The 18,422-nt window shown below is 46.9% G+C and overlaps 1 protein-coding gene across 1 annotated transcript in view; it reads right to left on the bottom strand.

The window, feature by feature from the left end:
* The window catches only part of Deptor (DEP domain containing MTOR interacting protein), a 151,599-nt gene that overhangs the window by 36,817 nt on the left and 96,360 nt on the right, over positions 1-18,422 (bottom strand). The window contains exons 5-8 of the mRNA XM_052160713.1: positions 15,784-15,969; positions 11,645-11,779; positions 8,001-8,071; positions 5,287-5,391 (exon numbers count right to left, since the gene is read on the bottom strand). Of these exons, the coding sequence (XP_052016673.1) occupies positions 5,287-5,391; positions 8,001-8,071; positions 11,645-11,779; positions 15,784-15,969 (497 nt within the window). The remainder of the gene's footprint in view (positions 1-5,286; positions 5,392-8,000; positions 8,072-11,644; positions 11,780-15,783; positions 15,970-18,422) is intronic.

Below are 18,422 nucleotides of genomic sequence, written 5' to 3'. Positions count from 1 at the left end.
CAATAAACAGTAAGCAGGGAATGACTGGGAAAGATCTCACAATGTAGTTAAGGAAGGCTTCGACTTGAAAGTTAACAGTGGTTCCAGCCTATTTAGCCAGGGCAGGAATTAACCTAGTGTTTGGAAGTTACAGAGAAAGCCTTTAGGACCATAGGCAATACAGGGCTGGGTGTGAGGTTTTGATAGGGCCCAGAACAAAGGAATCCCTAGCTACACCTGGCATTTAATCTCATAGCAACAGGAAGCCATTAGCGTGCCTTAAGTGCCAGAACTACTTAATTAGACTTACTGAAGAGCCAGACAAGGAGGTATTTATGAAGTGTAAAGACTGGGACCCAACTTGGAACTAAGGAGGTCTACAAAACAATCATAAATTCATCGGGTTCTAGATTCTAGCAATGATGTGAGAGCAAAGGGGTGGTGTGTGACATGCGGCCAGGGGCCACAGCACACTCACTAGATTGTAGTCTATGAGAGAGCAAGAGAGAAGCCACAGACATCCTCAGTAAAGTGTCAGAAAAAAAAAAAAAAAGGAAAGGCAGCGACTGTGAAATGAGGTTCAGTTGCAGAGTGCTTGCCTAGAACTCATAAAACACCTTCTAAACTGAGAATGGTGGGTGATAGTCAGGCAGTGGTGGCACACACCTGTAATCCCAGCACTTGGGAGGCAGAGGCAGCTGGATTTCTGAGTTCGAGGCCAGCCTGGTCTACGGAGTGAATTCCAGGACAGCCAGGGCTACACAGAGAAACCCTGTCTTGAATAATCAAAAAAAAAAAAAAAAAAAAAAAAAAAAAAAAAAAAGAAAGAAAAAGAAAGAAAGAAAGAAAAGAAAAAGAAAAAAAGAAATAGAAAAAAGAAAAAAGAAAAAGAATGGTGGGTGACCAGATCCACTGCCATCCCAGCACTGGGTGGAGGTGGTGGCAGAAGTAGTAAAACCAAGGTCATCCTTGGCTACTTAGCAAGTTCAAAGCCAGGCTGAAATACAATGGGGAGGGAGGGAGGGAGGGAGAGAGAGGGGGGGAGAGAGGGGAGGAGAGATGGGGGGAGAGAGAGAAGAGGAGAGAGAGAGAGAGAGAGAGAGAGAGAGAGAGAGAGAGAGAGAGAGAGAGAGAGAGAGAGAGAGAAAGAGAGAGAGAGAGAGAGTGGGAGGAAAATTTATAAACTTGGAGCAGCTCAGATTCAAAGATGCTGTCTGGAAGATCTTGACGTATTAATGAGGGAACCTAGCTCCCATTGTCATCAGCAGTCTGGGACCTGTCCTATCCTCATATGGATGGACTACACCCTAAAGCTTTCTCATCCCCTAACTAGGTGACAGAGGTGAGATGGAGAAAGGGTAAACAACCAAAACTTTTGAGACGACCTGCTCTAGGCACTTGAAGCGGTAAAACTATGTGGTTGCAGAGCCGGCAGAAACTCTCAGTCACAGTGGCCAGATGTAGGGTTATATCCCCACAAACAGAAAAGACACGAGGAGAAAGACAGGGGCCTGACATAATGTATTTAGGTTACTTCTCTAGTTACTGGGGTTACGTTTCCAACAGAAACCACATACTGGAGGATATGTTGACTTGGGCTCAAAGTTTCAGGGACCTTAAGCCATGAATCCGGAAGGCGCAGTATGGCAGGACACAGGACAGCCTAACTCTTCACAATGCAAACAGCCAGGAAGCAGAGGCTCAAGCACCTTTACCTGTTGAGTTGCCCACAACTGCCATTTTATGGAAGTGAAATTATCCTATTGTCACATACATGATAATGGGACATAATTTACTCAGTGCTTTAGGTAGGAACATACACAAAGCAATTTCTAGTGAGTACACATAGCTACTTTATACGAAGGTATGACATTCATCATCATTGTCACTGTCACCAGCAGCATGATTCATATATATATATATTATTCCTGTAAACCCAGCACTTCAGAGGCAAAGCCTGGCAGATCTCAAGAGTTCAAGGCCAGCCTAGTCTACAAAGCAAGTTCTAGGACAGTCAGGGCAAGCTGAGAAACCCTGTCTTGAAAAAACAAAAGAAAACCCACCACCACCAACAAGAACAAACCTGACAGTTCTAAGCTAGAAATGAGGCACATACCTGTAGGTCCAGTACGTGGAAGGCAGAGGTCAGAGGATCAGAGTTTAAGGCCAGCTTGATATATGAGGGATACATGAGACACTCAGTACAAAAACAAACAAAATCAAGCAAACCTGTATTGGAATACAGACGCGCACAATCCTAAATACATATACATACACTCAGATGCACATATGTTTATATATAGTCATATATGTACATACAGATACATATATACATATATCTCTCTATATATTCATACAGTCATACATATATGCAGTTTGGCCAAATTATCTTCTCATATGGGAGCTGCATCCCCGCCCATCACCTTCTCTCCCACCAGTTTCTTGCCATGTTGCCCAGGCTAGCCTTGAAGTCACAATCTTCCTATCTCACTCCCTGTGTACCAGGACTGCAGGCATTCACTGGTGGTTCTCTTACATGATAAACTAATAGGTTATATAATTTAAAACCACCCCCTCCTGTGCCAGATTTAGAAGAGTCATGAATATGCTAATGTGCATAATGTGTCTGATTAATTTCCAAGAAGAGTACAGCAGGTGTTTGGGCAGAGATGTTCAGGGCAGGACTTGTTGCTGACCTAGAATGCTGCACAGAGCAGTTGTGGAAAAGCTGCTCAGCGGGGCTGGAGAGATGGCTCAATGGTTAAGAGCACTGACTGCTTATCCAGAGGTCCCAAGTTCGAATCCCAGTAACCACATGGTGGCTCACAACCTTCCATAATGAGATCTGACTCCCTCTTCTGGTGTTCCAGGACAGCCACGGCTATACAGAGAAACCCTGTCTCCAAAAAACCAAAAAAAAAAAAAAAAAAAAAAAAAAAAGGTGCTCATATAAATTCTATACTGCTTTGTGGTGTATGAAAACTGTCATATACTTCCAGAGACGATAGAAATATGAACCACATAGGAAAGTCGCTACAGTTAATTACTAGAGACAAACTAAAGCCAATTAAGTTCCCAGTCTGCTTGGCTAGCTGGGCCATGGGGCTCCACGTAATTCAGCCTAGAAAGCAATTTGGGCAATTTGGGTTAAGCCAAATCCTTCCACACATAAAGGAGTACACGCTCAAGACTGAAAGAATGTCCCCCAAACAACTTATACTGAGAATTCATTGTAGAAATAAAATATGAAATCCTTGAGTCAAAGCTCCATTAGAAAATGAAAACTGCAACCTTTGCTGGGAGGTCAGTGCTCGCTCTTTGCACTGAACTCCCTGGGTGCCGAACCCACCGTAGGAAGGGTCTCTAACTAACACTGGCTGCCTTAGCCAAGGAGGTGGCGCTGTTTAGAGCAGAGGACCTAGTGAGGTGGGGTCTTCAAATGAAGGAAGAGTCCAGTGAGACCTTAATCCTAGACTGGTGCTAAGCTACTCTCTGCTTCTTTGAGTCATGTTCAGTCGCTGCCTTTTAAAAGTGTGAAAAAAAAAATCAATGTGGGAATTGGAATCTAGACAGTCTGGGATGCATATGCTGCCCCTGTGGCCCTGGCTCACAGCACTAGGCAAGGATATGATGGAGAGGACGGAAGCATTGAATGAATATATGGAGGAATGATGGGAGGGCCCAGTCTTCTGAATCCTCCCACCATACTAGATGGGACGTTTCTCGGAGGACGGAACAAAATGGTGCTCAATAAAGAATCTTATACACAGAAAAATCAAAGTGGATAATACTGTGCGTTAAAGATTTAAGTAGGGAGGGGTAAGGGAAGAACGATCAGGGGAAGGGGATGGGGTGAGAGGTGCATTAAACAAAATCAAGGTTTTATGAGGAATCCTTTGTCTGCTAAGAGCATTTTTTTTTTTAAAAAGGAATTTGAACATAGGTTTCCTGCAAATACGTGGAATGATTTAAATTGCTTAATGAAAATCTCAGTGCCAGGCATGGAATAGTTCCCTACAGGTTATTGTTAAGGTAACAGTTATCTGGCTAGCCAGCCATTACAAGGAAACTTTTTGCATATGTTTCTGCTGCTACTAGGAAACTTTCTAATGCCAAGGTTGATTACATATTCTGTTATGTTCTGTGCCCTTGGAAACCAATCATGATAAAAGTCAATAGAACTGCTTCATATAGCTACCTACAATGAACTTGCTTAGACCCAGACCAACCACACAACAGCACTTCCTGTACCTCTGTATAAACTTTTATGATACAAGCTACCCCTGGGACAGACCCCCAACATAAGGGAAAGACCTGCACCAATATAAGAAACTATTTGGAATAAGGCTTCCATTTTGAGTAGTGGTCCACTAAAGTTCCCAAGACCTCCCTGGGAAGTGACATCCTGCTTGGCAGGAAGGGCCATGTATATCATGAGTCACTGCCATCCTGGTTGGCAAGACAAGACATGAATGTTAGACAAGTCTCATCCTGGTAGACAAGTCAGGGCGTGGATATTAGACAAGGCAAATCCCCTGTCTCAACAGAATACGCCAACCAATGGGAACAGGATAAATGTACAACAAAGACATGTTCCTAAGGAAATCCCCCATCCCTAAATCCTCATTGGTGAAATAACTTAGCACAGATGTTTGTGGATTTGTGGCTTAAAAACCCTGTAGTATCTTAACTCCGGGGGTCATGGTTCAGTTCCCGAATCTGGACCACGGCCCTGGTCACAGTCCTGGGGCGTACGCTCAATAAACTATCCCCGTCTGACTGAGATTGGTGTATATGTGGTTTGTGAGGTGACTCCTGGACCCCAATAGCTATTGTTAGTCTGAGAGGCCCCTAAGGCCCCTAATACAACATAGGTGACTGCCACTGCTCTTGCTTGCCCAGTACAGGTAGACAGTAAATGTGGCAGCGGAGGCAGGACACAGAGGAATCAAGCTGGAGTCGAGGAGAAAAGTTATCATTAGCCTTACCCAGTGGTGGGATCTACACGCTACGGTACTAACTTCCTAAATATAATGTGTCCACTTGTGGGATAGTGGGATGCCTGCTGTAGGGCTAACAAATGACTTATGATTGGTTAGTTTGCCAACGTGTGAAGATCCTCCTGTCTTTGTATCCAGAGTGCTGGGTCTACAGGTGTGGAACACTATGCTCCAGAGAGATAATTCTTTCTGAGGGGAGGGAAGACACAGAGAAAAGCTAAGTAAGGTAGAAATTAAGGGGGACAAATCATAGTCAACAAATGTTCCCAGAGCAGGCGGGAGAATGCAAGGGGTCGATCAACTGTACCTTCATCCCTGCAGCCGCTGCGGGTCCACTGGGGTCCACGGCCTGGATGTGGCATGGTTTACTGCCTCGCACCACAAAGCCCCAGCCAACTGCATCACCAACAATCTAGAGAGGAAAGCCACCATGAGCAAACAGAAGACCTCCCCTGGCCATTTTGCCGGTCTTTCCGGGAACAAGTCTGACCCAGGATTAACTGTGTGTCCTGACATATACTTTTTCTTCATTTCACCTGTTCCATGTCAGGGCATTGAAAATGTGGCAGTGGCACATAACCTGCTGGGCAGAAGAAGGAAGCTGTGTTGGGGAGGTCACTCCCCAGGAAACAGCTGGCAGCGTACCGCTTCCTGGGGCTGCCGGCCAATTTCATATCCCACTGCGGTATTGGTCTGAGAAGATCTTAAAAACATTGTTGTTCTCTCTCTCTCTCTCTCTCTCTCTCTCTCTCTCTCTCTCTCTCTCTCTCTCTCTCTCTCTCTCTCTCTCTCTCTCTCATCTTTATCTCAACATGACCTTTCCTTCATATCCAAAGGACTTTCACCTGGCTACATCAAAGCCTAGCATGGTAAGAGATATGAACAGTCCTGGCCTCTTTTGAAATACAGTTAACTGAGAAAACCAAGGAAAAAGTAGATAAAGTCTACAATTGACAAACAAACTCTGGTCCAGACATTGTCTGGCACCCACGGATGCCTTTTCCTGTAGAATCAGAATGGGCAGTAAAGGTCCCTGGATGGTTCTAGAGGCATCCCCTAGTGCATATGCCAACTGGAATGCAGATGAAACACCCTCGCAGTCAAGTCCTAGTAATGCTGGCACTTAAATACAAAGTCAAACAGATGCCCCGAAAACTCGACCATCTCTCAAAAGCTGGACGGGGAAAACAGGAGGGCAGGTGCGAACTTTGGTGGAAATTTTTGAGACTGTCAGGAGCTTCCATGGTTTTAGGGTTTGCTACCATGGATTTATTATATCGAAGTTCACTTTCAAATGTACCTTGTGCTTTTCCCCTTGATACAGACATAACAGCCTGTGATTTGTGTATGTATTTGTGTATGTGTGTACTTGCTTGGCCCAGGAAGTGGCATTCTTAGAAGGTGTGGCCCTGGGGGCTGGAGAGATGGCTCAGTGGTGAAGAGCACTGACTGCTCTTCCAGAGGTCCTGAGTTCAATTCCCAGCAACCACATGGTGCTAGCAGCCTTCAGATGAAGATGTAGAACTCTCAGTTCCAGCCAGGCATGGTGGCGCACGCCTTTAATCCCAGCACTTGGGAGGCAGAGGCAGGCAGATTTCTGAGTTCGAGGACAGCCTGGTCTACAGAGTGAGTTCCAGGACAGCCAGGGCTACACAGAGAAACCCTGTCTTGAAAAACAAAAACAAAACAAAACAAAAAACAAACAAACAAGCAAACAAAAAAGAACTCTCAGCTCCTCCTGCACCATGCCTTCCTGGATGCTGCCACGCTCCCACCATTGATGATAATGAACTGAACCTCTGCCCATATAGGCTAACCCCAACTAAATACTCTCCTTATAAGAGTTGCTGTGGTCATGGTGTCTGTTCACCGCAGTAAAACCCCTAACTAAGACACAGCCCTTCTTCTATTAATTCCCCAGTGTTGGGAGTGGTCCTCACCTAGAGTCACACCTAGGAGTGTAAATGGTAAACTTCTCACCTTTGAGGTAATAACCAAAATTAGTCAGGAAACAGGAAGAGAGGAGATGGCCCTCTGAAGTTTATTGTATACGTGTTGCAGGCTGAGAGAAGAAAGCAACCGGGACAGGGGGGATAGCACCGATAAGAACATGTGGATGGGGCCTGGGGACGGCTCAGTTGGATAGGGCACTTGCCTAACACTCGAGAGGGTCTGGGTTTGATTCCCATAGCTGCACAAACCCAGTGTACTCTGCATTCCCAGTACTGCAGAGGTTGAGGGAGGGGGATCAGAGATCCAAAGTCATCCTGCGCTCTACATAGTTTGAGGCTACTTGAGAGCCTTCAGAAAAATAACTTAAGAGCCCATTTGAGTCAAATCATCAGGGCCTGGGGAGGAAGGACAAAGGTTGTAGGAACACAAAGGGCAACTCTTCAGTACACGGGGCTGCCCAGTCAGGCGGCTGTGCACCTCAACGCATACAGATATTTATCCTACAGTTTTGTTTCCTTTCTTCTCCTTAGAATTTTACTGTAATGAATAAATTTTATATATATATATATATTTTAATATATATATTGGCTTTTCAAGATAGAGTTTCTCTGTATAGTCCTTGCTGTCCTGGAACTCACTCTGTAGACCAGGCTGACCTCGAACTCAGAAATCCGCCTGCCTCAGCCCCCCAAGTGCTGGGATTAAAGGCGCGCGCCACCACTGCCCAGCAATATTTTTTTGTACTGTTTTCTGTCTTTTTGTTGTTGTTGTTGTTGTTTTTCCGAGACAGGGTTTCTCTGTGTTAAGGCTTCTTCTCTTGATTTGTTAGTCATGTGATGTTTTGAATTCTCTGTGAATTTTGTGCTTTTTCAGTTTCTGCTATGCACTTATTCCAATGTTATTATGTACTTTTAAGACAGAAAACAGTGCCTGCTCTACAAAGTGAGTTCCAGGACAGCCAGGGCTACAAAGTGAGACCCCATCTCAAAAAAGGGAGGGGAAAATCCAAGAAAAGTTATCCTTAGCCACACAGTGCCTGACACGGGAGTGCGCAGGAGCTGGGCTTACCGTGAATGTCTTCCTTGCGTATGGAGCCCCGGGAGTCAAGAGTTCCTCAGAAGTGACAGGTCTCTTCAGCACTAAGAGAGACAAATAGAGTGTCAGAGAATACGCACTACTAAGTACTCCTCCCATCCATTCAGCAGGTATTTCTGGAGTGCCTCCTTTTGACTAGTAAAAGTGGCAAAGACCTCCACCGCACATCCATCCTTTAGCTGAGCGGACAAGAAATCCCAACAAAGAGCCTGATCCTAACTTATGGAACCACAGGGTTGCAGGGAGGATGGGGAGGAAACCAAGATGCCTTTAAGGAGACAGAGGGAGGAATACATCTTCCTATAAAGGAAAAGACCATGTCCCTAGTGCTTCTGGCTCTCTCTTCTAAGTTCTCATATGTACCTCTCCATGTCAAGACTCCAGCAGCCCGATGGCCACCCTGCAGAGGCTGGTCCCATCGAAGTTGGTGTCCTTAACATACTGTACACATCTCATATACTAAACTTCACTCTTTTCTCTAATAACTAACATGAGAATGGTGTCCCAGGTTCCGGAGAGCCACACCAGGCTCACAGTATTCTCCATGGGCTGGGTTTCTTCCCTGTACCTGTCAAATCCACTGTTTCATTTAATCTCTATCTGAGCTAATTCTCTGAAGCGGTAGTTCTCAAACTTTGGGGATTAAATGGCCCCTTCACAGAGACCCCCCCCCCCCCCAGACCATCTGCACATCAGATATTTATATTACAATTCATAACAGTAGCAAAATTATGTTATGAAGTAGCAATGAGAATAATTTTATGGTCAGGGTTACCACAACATGAGGAACTGTATCAAAGGTTCAATGTTAGGAAGGCTGAGAGACGCTGAGAGACACTGATTTAGAGTCTGGTTCATCACTATACTAATCTTATTCATTAACATTTTTTTTTCCGTTTTTTAAAAGACAGGGTCTTGCTTGCATGATATATAGCCCAGGCTGGCCTCAAGCTCACAGGAATCCTGCCTCAGCCTCTAGTGCTGGGACTGCAGCTGCATGCTTGCTCCATTTGAAAGTAAATCTAGGCCAGGCGGTGGTGACGCACGCCTGTAATCCCAGCACTTGAGAGGCAGAAGCAGGCAGATTTCTGAGTTCGAGGCCAGTCTGGTCTACAGGGTGAGTTCCAGGACAGCCAGGGCTATACAGAGAAACCCTGTCTCGAAAAAAAACCAAAAAAAGAAAAAGAAAGAAAGAAAAACTAGATATAATAAACTCATGATACAAAATCCTAAAGCCACAGAAGTATCCGATAGATTTAAAGCTTAAAGACATAATCGTATTATATCTTTTTTTTTAAGAATGTGATTCTATTTATTTATTTATTTATTTATTTATTTATTTATTTATTTATTATATGTAAGTACACTGTAGCTATCTTCAGACACCCCAGAGGAGGGCATCTGATCCCATTACAGATGGTTGTTAGCTACCATGTGGTTGCTGGGATTTGAACTTAGGACCTTCGGAAGAGCAGTCAGTGCTCTTAACCACTAAGCCATATCCAGCCCCATATCTTTTTTTTTTTTTTAACCATTAATTTTATACACGAGAAAACTAGTTCAGAAAAGTTCATTTGTGCATTTCCAACAACCTCTAGCTAAAAAAACGTGGGTAGTAAAATTAGGATCAAAGTTAAGCATGGGTGCCAGGGCCTACATTTTTTAGCAACTGTCACACTGTCCTGTCTCAGAACCTCTGGAAGAGAGCAGTGTGGAGTCCTGTCTGCCTATTCTTAGCTCAGTGCTGTTGCCTACAGGGCAACAGAGACAACTGTATCAAACTCCCTTACTAAGGAACTTCTCCCTCTCTCCTCTAGTAATGAAGTTCCCTGTCCAGCCTTTGATAATTTGGAACTGGAGAGGGGGTTGTCCTAGTGTCCCAGGGCGGTTAGTGGGGATAGCGCATAGGCACCCTTCTAGCGAGAGTACATACAGAGCAGAGATTTAAGTGCCACAAAGAAATGAAAGGAGCCAGGGTCAGGGTCTAATCTGGAGAACCGCCCACCTTCAGTGGCCTAGGGCAGAGGATTCTTTCTGAGGTCAGTCACTGGTCCCCAACCAATGGATGGCAGCAGTAGCAGCGAGGAGGCAGGACTGCATAATCCCTCCCCAGGCAGCTGGGCCCACCTGCTGGGTGAGCCCCAGGCTTAAAAAACACTCCCTCAGTGAAGAGCCTAGAACTGCTTCTTGGGGCGGGGACAGGTGGCTGGGATTAGAACTTTTGCTTTTTAGAAAGCCTTGAAGCCGGTGTTGGCTAAGGATGAGGGAGGTCAGATATCAAGAGGAGAAAGAAAGGCATCTCTCAGGCTGCAAGGAGGAGGCAGGAAAAACAGTGGGTGTGTGAGCACTGAGATCTGTGACTCCTCAGAGGTTATGAAGAGATGATATTTTGGGGAGCAGAGCTGGCCATTTACTTTAGTGTACTTTTTCTTTTTATTGTGTTGAAAAGCAAAAACTTTTGAGACCCAGGAAATTATCCTGCAGATTCTCTCTTGCTGATTCTCACGCAATGAGGACGGTGTCTTTGTTCTTTTGAGAGCGTGGTGAGGCCAGATATTTATGTCAACTAGTAAATCTATATCTAATCCCGATGGAGATGACTAATACTTCTATTTTTATAGTAGAGAGTGTGTGTCTGTGAGCGAGTGGGGTAGTGAGCGTGAGGGACAGACACATGACAAAGCACATGTGTGGAGGTAGAGAATTCTGTCCCGTCGGTTCTTCCTTCCATCTTTACATAGGTTCTGGGATTGAACTCAGGTCATCAGTTTTGCATGGCAAACCCTTTTATATTCTAAGCTATCTCGCCAGCTTTATGATGGTTAAAAGACTTCATGGAGCCGGGCGGTGGTGGCGCACACCTGTAATCCCAGCACTCTGGGAGGCGAGGCAGGCGGATTTCTGAGTTCTAGGACAGCCAGGGCTATACAGAGAAACCCTGTCTGGACAAAACCAAAACCAAAACCAAAACAAAAACAAAAAAACAAAAACAAAAACAAAAAAGACTTCATGGAGGCTGATGAATAGGTTTTGAAACTGCAAGACACCAATGAATTCCACAGGTGGGCTTGAATCCACCCACTCTTCTTCCTTATGTGTGCTAGGCCAGTAATCCCAGCATCTAGCAGGAAGAGTATGGCAGTAGAGCGAACAAACAAATGTGTGTGTATGTGGGGGGGGGGGAGGGGAAGGAGGGAGGAGGACGGGGAGAAGGAGGAAACACAAGAACGCAAGGTCCACATAGATCCTTGCTCACCACAGTCTGGGGAAGCATTACAAGTCGCTGAAGCCTTTTGAGAGCTGGGGTAACTTCTCTCGGCTGCTGGTCCCTGCTGATGGTCTTGCTAGTGTTGGACACCCCTTAGTTACCTTTGAGAGCCATCTCTCTGAAGGCAGTTTTCTTGGGCAAAGTTACGCCTTCCTTTCCGGGGCATGTGTGTTGAATATGAAGTCAACGTGAAGGTGCAGGACACCCTAGCACTGGACTGCATTGCATTATGGGCCAGCAGAAACCTACCAGGAGGCCCCATCAGAGGCCACGCCCTTAGCCATTCAGCCGGTGAGCACCTGGCCCGGAGCCTCCCAGCCAGGAGCGCGGCCACTTCGTTCTCACTCACCAGACTTGGGGTTGCAGAGCACAGGGGGGCTGCTGCTGAGGGTCGGGCTGCTGCTGAAGTAGCCACTGCTGCCGCAGCTGCTCATGCTGCTCCTCCTCACGGCAGACACGATCTTGATCTCCTTGCTGGGGCTGACTGCAGAGGGGCGGCAAACACAGTCACTGAGTAGGCGGCAGGCCAAGCAGGACCTAGCTCTACTTCCCTGGCTTTCAGCTGCAGAGGGAAAAATCGCACGCCCAGGTCTGCCGCGTACAGGCAGAGTCACCCAAACCACCCCGCTTTCGGTTTCCTGGACTGTAAAATGAAATGATGTCACGTCATGGGATGCGAGTGAGGAGAGGATCATAGGATGACGTATATGAACATCTTTCTCTCTGTCCTTCTTTTCAAAATCGGGATCTTTATGTAACCTATGCTAGGCTCAACTGCTAGGGTCCTGGAATTACGGGGCGAACCATCGTGCCAAGCTTACAGGTGCTTTTTTCTTGGGGTCCTCATGTATGTGTGTCCCTGTACATATTCATGTGTATGCTGCATGTATGTATGCACATGTGTACTCTTGCATTCGGAGGTCATAGGTCAGTATCCAGAGTCTTCCCCAGTTGCTCACGAGCTTAGTTTTGAGACATGGTTTCTCTCAGTGAACCCAGAGCTGGACGATAAGGCTAGATTGACCAGCGAGGCCCAGTCTTCCTGTCCTTGTTCCCTAGCCCTGGAATTACGGACACACAACATACCTTTTTTTTTTTATTATTTGGTTTTTCGAGATGGTTTCTCTGTATAGCCCTGGCTGTCCTGGAACTCACTCTGTAGACCAGGCTGGCCTCAAACTCAGAAATCCACCTGCCTCTGCCTCCCAGAGTGCTGGGGTTACAGGTGTGCTCCACCACTGCCCGGCAACAACATACCGTTTTATCTTCTTCTTAAACCTTAATGTCTTTTATGTAAGCGCATCGGATCTAAACTCAGGACAACGTGTTTGGGTTTGGTTAAGCACTTTACCAACTGGGGCCATCTCCTTAGCTCCTACAGGACACAAATTCAAGAACTACCAGACCCAAGCCTTCCTTTTCCAGAAATAAACCCAGTGCTGGCGATATGTGTGACACTTAGTACACTGTGTGGTAAATGGCCCTGACTCCACGACAGCCAGCAATCATTTGGAAGCACGGAAGACAAAGCTCACGACAGCTCATACTGAGTCTTTCAAACCGTTACATGAGAGGGAGTCATCGGTTTTTAGGTTTGGTTCTTCCTGACACAAAGCAGTGGGGGTCCTGAAGGCTGAAGGTCTAAAGTGAGGGCAAATACACAGGCTGCTCTGAACGCTGGCTGGCATGTGGAAAGAGACCAAGCAAGCAAACACCTTGCTGGCTTTACAGGACATCGGTACTGAATCCTCTCTTCATCTCTACTGAGCCTACTCCAGAAGAGAAGCAGGCTAGCCCCTGCCCCCAAGGAAGAATGGATTGTTACTGCATCTGCACGAGACTGCACTGTGTCCCTACTATTGTGTCTTATTAAAAGATAATGAGAGAAGGATGGATGTGTGGTAAGGTACGGGGGAAGGGGGTGCCCCCACAGGTCCATTCTGAGGCATCTCTTCCCCCTGAGGGACCAGCCACATGACTGTATAGTGTAGAACAGAGTTTATTTAGGGCATGGGGAGGGGAGTTGAGAGGGTAGTAGGACAGAGAAAGGGAGAAAGAGGAGAGGGAGAGGGAGGGAGGGGGAGAGGGCAGGGAGGAGGAGAGGGGAGGGGGAGAGGGGAGTGGGGGAGGGAACAGGGTAAGGGAGGGGAGGAGAGGAGAGGGGAGGGAAGGAGAGGAGGGGGAGGGGAGGAGAGGAAGAGGGGAGGGAAGGGAAGGAGAAGAGAGGGGAGGGGAGGAGAGGGGAGGGAAGGAGAGGAGGGGGGAGGGGGAGGGGAGGGAAAGAGAGGAGAGGGGAGGGAACGGAAGGAGAGGAGAGGACGGGAGGGGGAGAGGAGGAAAGGAGAGGACTGGAGGGGGAGGAAAGGAGAGGACAGGGAGGGGGAGGAGAGGAAAGGAGAGGGGGAGGGGGAGGGGAGGGAAGGAGAAGAGAGGGGGGGAGGGGAGGAGAGGAGAGGGGGGGAGGGGAGGAAAGGAGAGGGACTGGGGAGGGGAGGAGAGGAAAGGAGAGGGGGAGGGAACGGAAGGGGAAGGAGAGGAGAGGACAGGAGGGGAGGGGGAGGGAAGGAGAGGAGAAAAAAAGAGGACAGGGGAGGGGAGGAGAGGAGAGGGACAGGGGAAGGGAGGGGAGGGGAGGAGAGGACAGGGGAGGGGAGGGGAGGAGAGGAGAGGACAGGGGAGGGGAGGAGAGGAGAGGAACAGGGGAGGGGGGAGGGGAGAAGCGGAGGTAGCCATGAGCATGTGGAGACAGAAGGGGGGGCAAAGGAGGAGTGGACAGAAGGAGAAGGCAAGAGCAAAAGAGAGCAGAGGGGGCCTGGCAGTATTTTAGTGAGTCAGGCACACTGTTGCTGGGTAACTGTGGGGCAGAGCTTAGACAAAATGCTAACAACTACGATAACCTTGGGGCATAAACTCCTGCTGCTGACCTTCAGCTTGGTTTCCACTTTCTGCCTAGCAACCCTTGCTTCACTCTTTGAGCCAAGGTGTGTATGGGGGCTGCGGGATATATGGGGCTGCGGGACATATGGGGCTGCGGGATATATGGGGCTGCGGGATATATGGGGCTCGGAAGGGGGCGGGATGAATTAGAGCTGCCGACATGAAGCTACGTCTACCACTTGGAACTGTAAGCCACTCCAGTGTTAGTGTGTTTCTTCATCTGTAAAATGAGGACAGGAACAATCATTTCCCTAGGGTTACAGGAAGAATTGTGAGCAAATCATGCTCAACCCAGGGCACAGAAATGTCTCCTTTGACAGGGGTGTTAGGATTCTGTCTAAACTCCACCCCACGGGAGGTAGGCCTAGCCCATCATAAAAGGAGCTGCTTGCCCCTCCTCCCTCTCTTGCCTCTCTTGCCTCTTACTCTCTTAGCCTTTCTTGACCCCCCTTGGGCTCTTCCCTCTCCCCTTCCCCTCCCCCCTCTCTCTGCGGGGGTCATGGCCAGCCTCCATCTCTCTCCTCTCTCCTCTCTGCCTTTCTCTGCCTCTACTACCCTCTTAACTCCCCTCCCCATGCCCTGAATAAACTCTTTCTATACTATACCGTTCTGTGTGAGGTCCCTTAAGGAGAAAGGATGTCTCGGCGTGGGCTGGCTGAGGTACCCCCTTCTCCCTCCCACCCGCCACAGAACATATTCTTACGCCTCTTTCTCTTTTTATGATCACAACAGTAAGTCTCCTTGTCAACAGCTCCTGCTACTAAGCAAGACATGACAAATACATTTGGTGCTGAGTTAAGCCCAGGGCTAATTTTCTTTTTCCTTCCTTCCTTCCCTCTTTCCTACTTCTTTCTTTTCCTCTCCCATTCCCTCTTTTCCTTTTGAGGCAGGATCTTAACAAGTTATGTCTCGGACTGGAGCGATGGCTCAGCGGTTAAGAACGCTGACTGCTCTTCCAGAGGTCCCGAGTTCAATTCCCAGCAACCACATGGTGATTCACAAACTTCTGTAATGGGATCTGATGCCCTCTTCTGGTGTGTCTAAAGACAGCTACAGTGTACTCATGTACATAAGTAAATAAATAAATCTTAAAAAAAAAGAAGTTATGTCTCTAAACCTGACCTTGAGTTCTTGCCTCTTCCTCCCAATTACTGGGATTACAGTCCCTTAGCCACCCAGTGCTTCTGAACTTTAAGTCACCAAGGGCCTTGAGTTCATGCCAAGCTCTCAGAGGAGTTGGAATCCTGTTTAAGTATCTCCCACTTCTGTATTTGGGATAGTGTGTGTGTGTGTGTGTCTGTCTGTGTGTGTGTGTAAGTATAACACAAGGTCTCACATAATCCAACAAGACTTCCAATACGGTAGTGGAGGACGACTTTGATTTTCTAATCCACCGGCCTCCCCCTGCAGAGTTCTGGAATTTACAGGAATGCACTGCCACACCTGGGCCTTGCTAGGGTTTAAACCTAGGGCTTCCTGCGAGCTAACAAGCAGCATACCAAGGGAGTCAGATTCTCAGCCCCGGTCCTCATTACCTTTCAAAAGACAAACCTGACATAAAGCTGGTAGATTTCCGATTGTCATGGCTCTGCTTCCTCAGACAGAAGGGACTGTCGTGTGTCTCCTGGGAGGACGGGGACTTCTCATTGAGCAGCTCCATCAGTCTTCGCCTCCGACGGAAGTTCATTCGGAACTGGTAGAGGAGGTTGCTGTCCACAAACGGGTGCTTGTTAGACACTGGGGAGAAGAAAGTACCCATGAAGAATGTGTGGCATGCAGGCCAGAGAGCGACACAGCCAGAAGACTCCAGCCAACAGGGGCAAAAGTCCCAAGAAAGAGGCTACGTAAATGCCGTGTAGGCTTGTGGGGTGCAGCACACACACTCCCAAATTCTTATGTGATACGCATTTCAAAAATGTGGTAGCCAGTTCGTCTGTGAAACAGTCTTTGAGCTCAGTCCTACCCGTGTTCTCCTTCCGGACCCAGGGTCCCCCTCCCCTTCAGATCACATACACCCTCACGGTTCACTTCCCTTGGGTTTTTCTACCTGAAAAAACTCCAGGCTCCCAGCAAAGCAGTACAGTGTATGTGTATGTCCTATACCAAGATTTCAATTCATTTCTTTTCTCTTTGAGACAGAGTCTGCTGTAGCCCAGGCTGGCTTCAAACTCACTATATGGAGTCAAGGATGACCTTAAAATAAATCCTAATCATTCTACCTGTCTCCTGAGTGCTGGGATTGTGGGTCTGGGCCACTGCATACAATTTAAGCATGGTAGGTAAACATTCTACCAAACATTCTACATCACTGGCCTTTATGTGTTAAAGCATGAACAGCAAAACTCAAGCACAAGTTGATCAAAGACCTTAACATGAAACATACTAAATCTGATAGAAAGTGAGGAATAGCCTTGAACTCACTGGCATAGGAGACAACTTCCTGAACAGAACACCAACATCTCCAGCACTAAGCTCAACAATTGATAAACAGGACCTCCAGAAGCAAAGGACACTATCGATAGGACAAAACAGCAGCCTACGGAATGGGAAGAGATCTTCACTGGCTCTACATTTGATACAGGGCTCATACCCAAAATATATAAAGAACTCAAGATATTAGACATCAACAAACCAAATAATACAATTTAAAAATTGGGGTACAGATAGATCCAAACAGAGAACTCGAGGGAGGAATCTGGCCGAGAAGCACTTAAAGAAACGATCAAAGTCCTTAGTCACCAGGGAAATGCAAATCAAAACTGATAGTCCATCTTATACCCGTTAGAATGGCTAAGATCAAAAATGCAAGTGACAGCACATGCTGGGGAGGATGTGGAGCAAGGGGAACACTCCTCTTTGCTGGTGAGTGTGTAAACTTGTACAACAACTTTGGAAACCAATCTGGTGGTTTCCCAGAAAATTGGGAATAGTTCTAGCTCAAGACCCAGCTGTACCATTCCTGGGTATATACCCAAAAGATGCTCCACTATACCACAAGGACACTTGCTCAACTATGCTCACAGCAGCTTTATTCGTAATATCCAGAACCCGGAAATAACCTAGATATCCCTCAGCTGAAGGATGGATAAGGAAAATGTGGTTCATTTACACAATGGAATACTATTCAGCTATTAAAAACAAGGATATCATGAAATTTGCAGGCAAATGAATGGAGCTAGAAAATAACATCCTGACTGAGGTAACCCAGATTCCAAAGGGCATACATGATATGCATTCAGTTATAAATGGTTATTAGCCATAAAGTACAGGATAAACATGCTATAGTCCACAGACCCAAAGAAGCTAAGTTATAAAGAGGGCCCACAGCAAGATGCTTGAATCTCACTGAGAAGGGGAAATAGAATAGGTATTAGGGACCTGGGTGGGAAAAGGGGTGTGAACAGAAGGGATCAAGTGTGGGGAGGACTGAGGGAGAGGGAACTGAAATTGGTGGGTGTTATTTTTAAAACAAAAATCCCAGTCGTTCAATTTTTACCAGAGAAGACTCAGGAGCCAGACAATATGGTGAAAACCCGCTAGCTCTTGTCTAGTAGAGAGACAAGAGAAAGCACCCAACTGACCTTTCTATTCCAGGACCTCCCAGAAGGAAAAAGCTCCTTCTCCTCTACACAGTCTTAAGGATCGTTTAACTCCAAGCCCCTCCTCCTTTCCACTTCCTGCGCTCACTCCCAGGGGACAGCTTGGTTGCTCCGCCTCTTGACTGATTTTTGACTTTGTTCAGCTCTAGTTTACAGAAAGCTCTCAGGCTAAAGGTGTGCACTAGGGCTGAGCTCCACAACTATTGTTTACAGTAAACAGAAAAACTCTTGGGTCGAAGATGTGTCCTAGGGCCCAGTCACACCACAACAAGTTTTTTTTTTTTTTTTCAGTTACAGTCTTGATTTTCACAATATGATTAATATTCTACAACAGGTTGAGTGGGGGTGGGGGAGGGGCATCTCTGGGAAAAGCTAGAAACCTGGGACAATGGAAACTCCCAGGAGTCTATTAGGATAACCCTAGCTAAGATTCCTTGCAATGAATATGGAACCCAAAACTGCTACCTCCTGTAACCAGGCAAGACTGCCAACGGAGGGGTGGGGACACTAACTCGGACACAGAACCTTTGCCCCACACATTTTCCTGCCTACATGATGTGCAAAGATAAAGATGGAGGAGAAATTGAGGGA

Source organism: Apodemus sylvaticus, chromosome 17 (genome assembly GCF_947179515.1).
Source record: "Apodemus sylvaticus chromosome 17, mApoSyl1.1, whole genome shotgun sequence".
Classification (NCBI taxonomy): domain Eukaryota; kingdom Metazoa; phylum Chordata; class Mammalia; order Rodentia; family Muridae; genus Apodemus; species Apodemus sylvaticus.
Note: the sequence above shows the minus strand (reverse complement) of the source record. Positions and strands in the feature narration are given on the sequence as shown.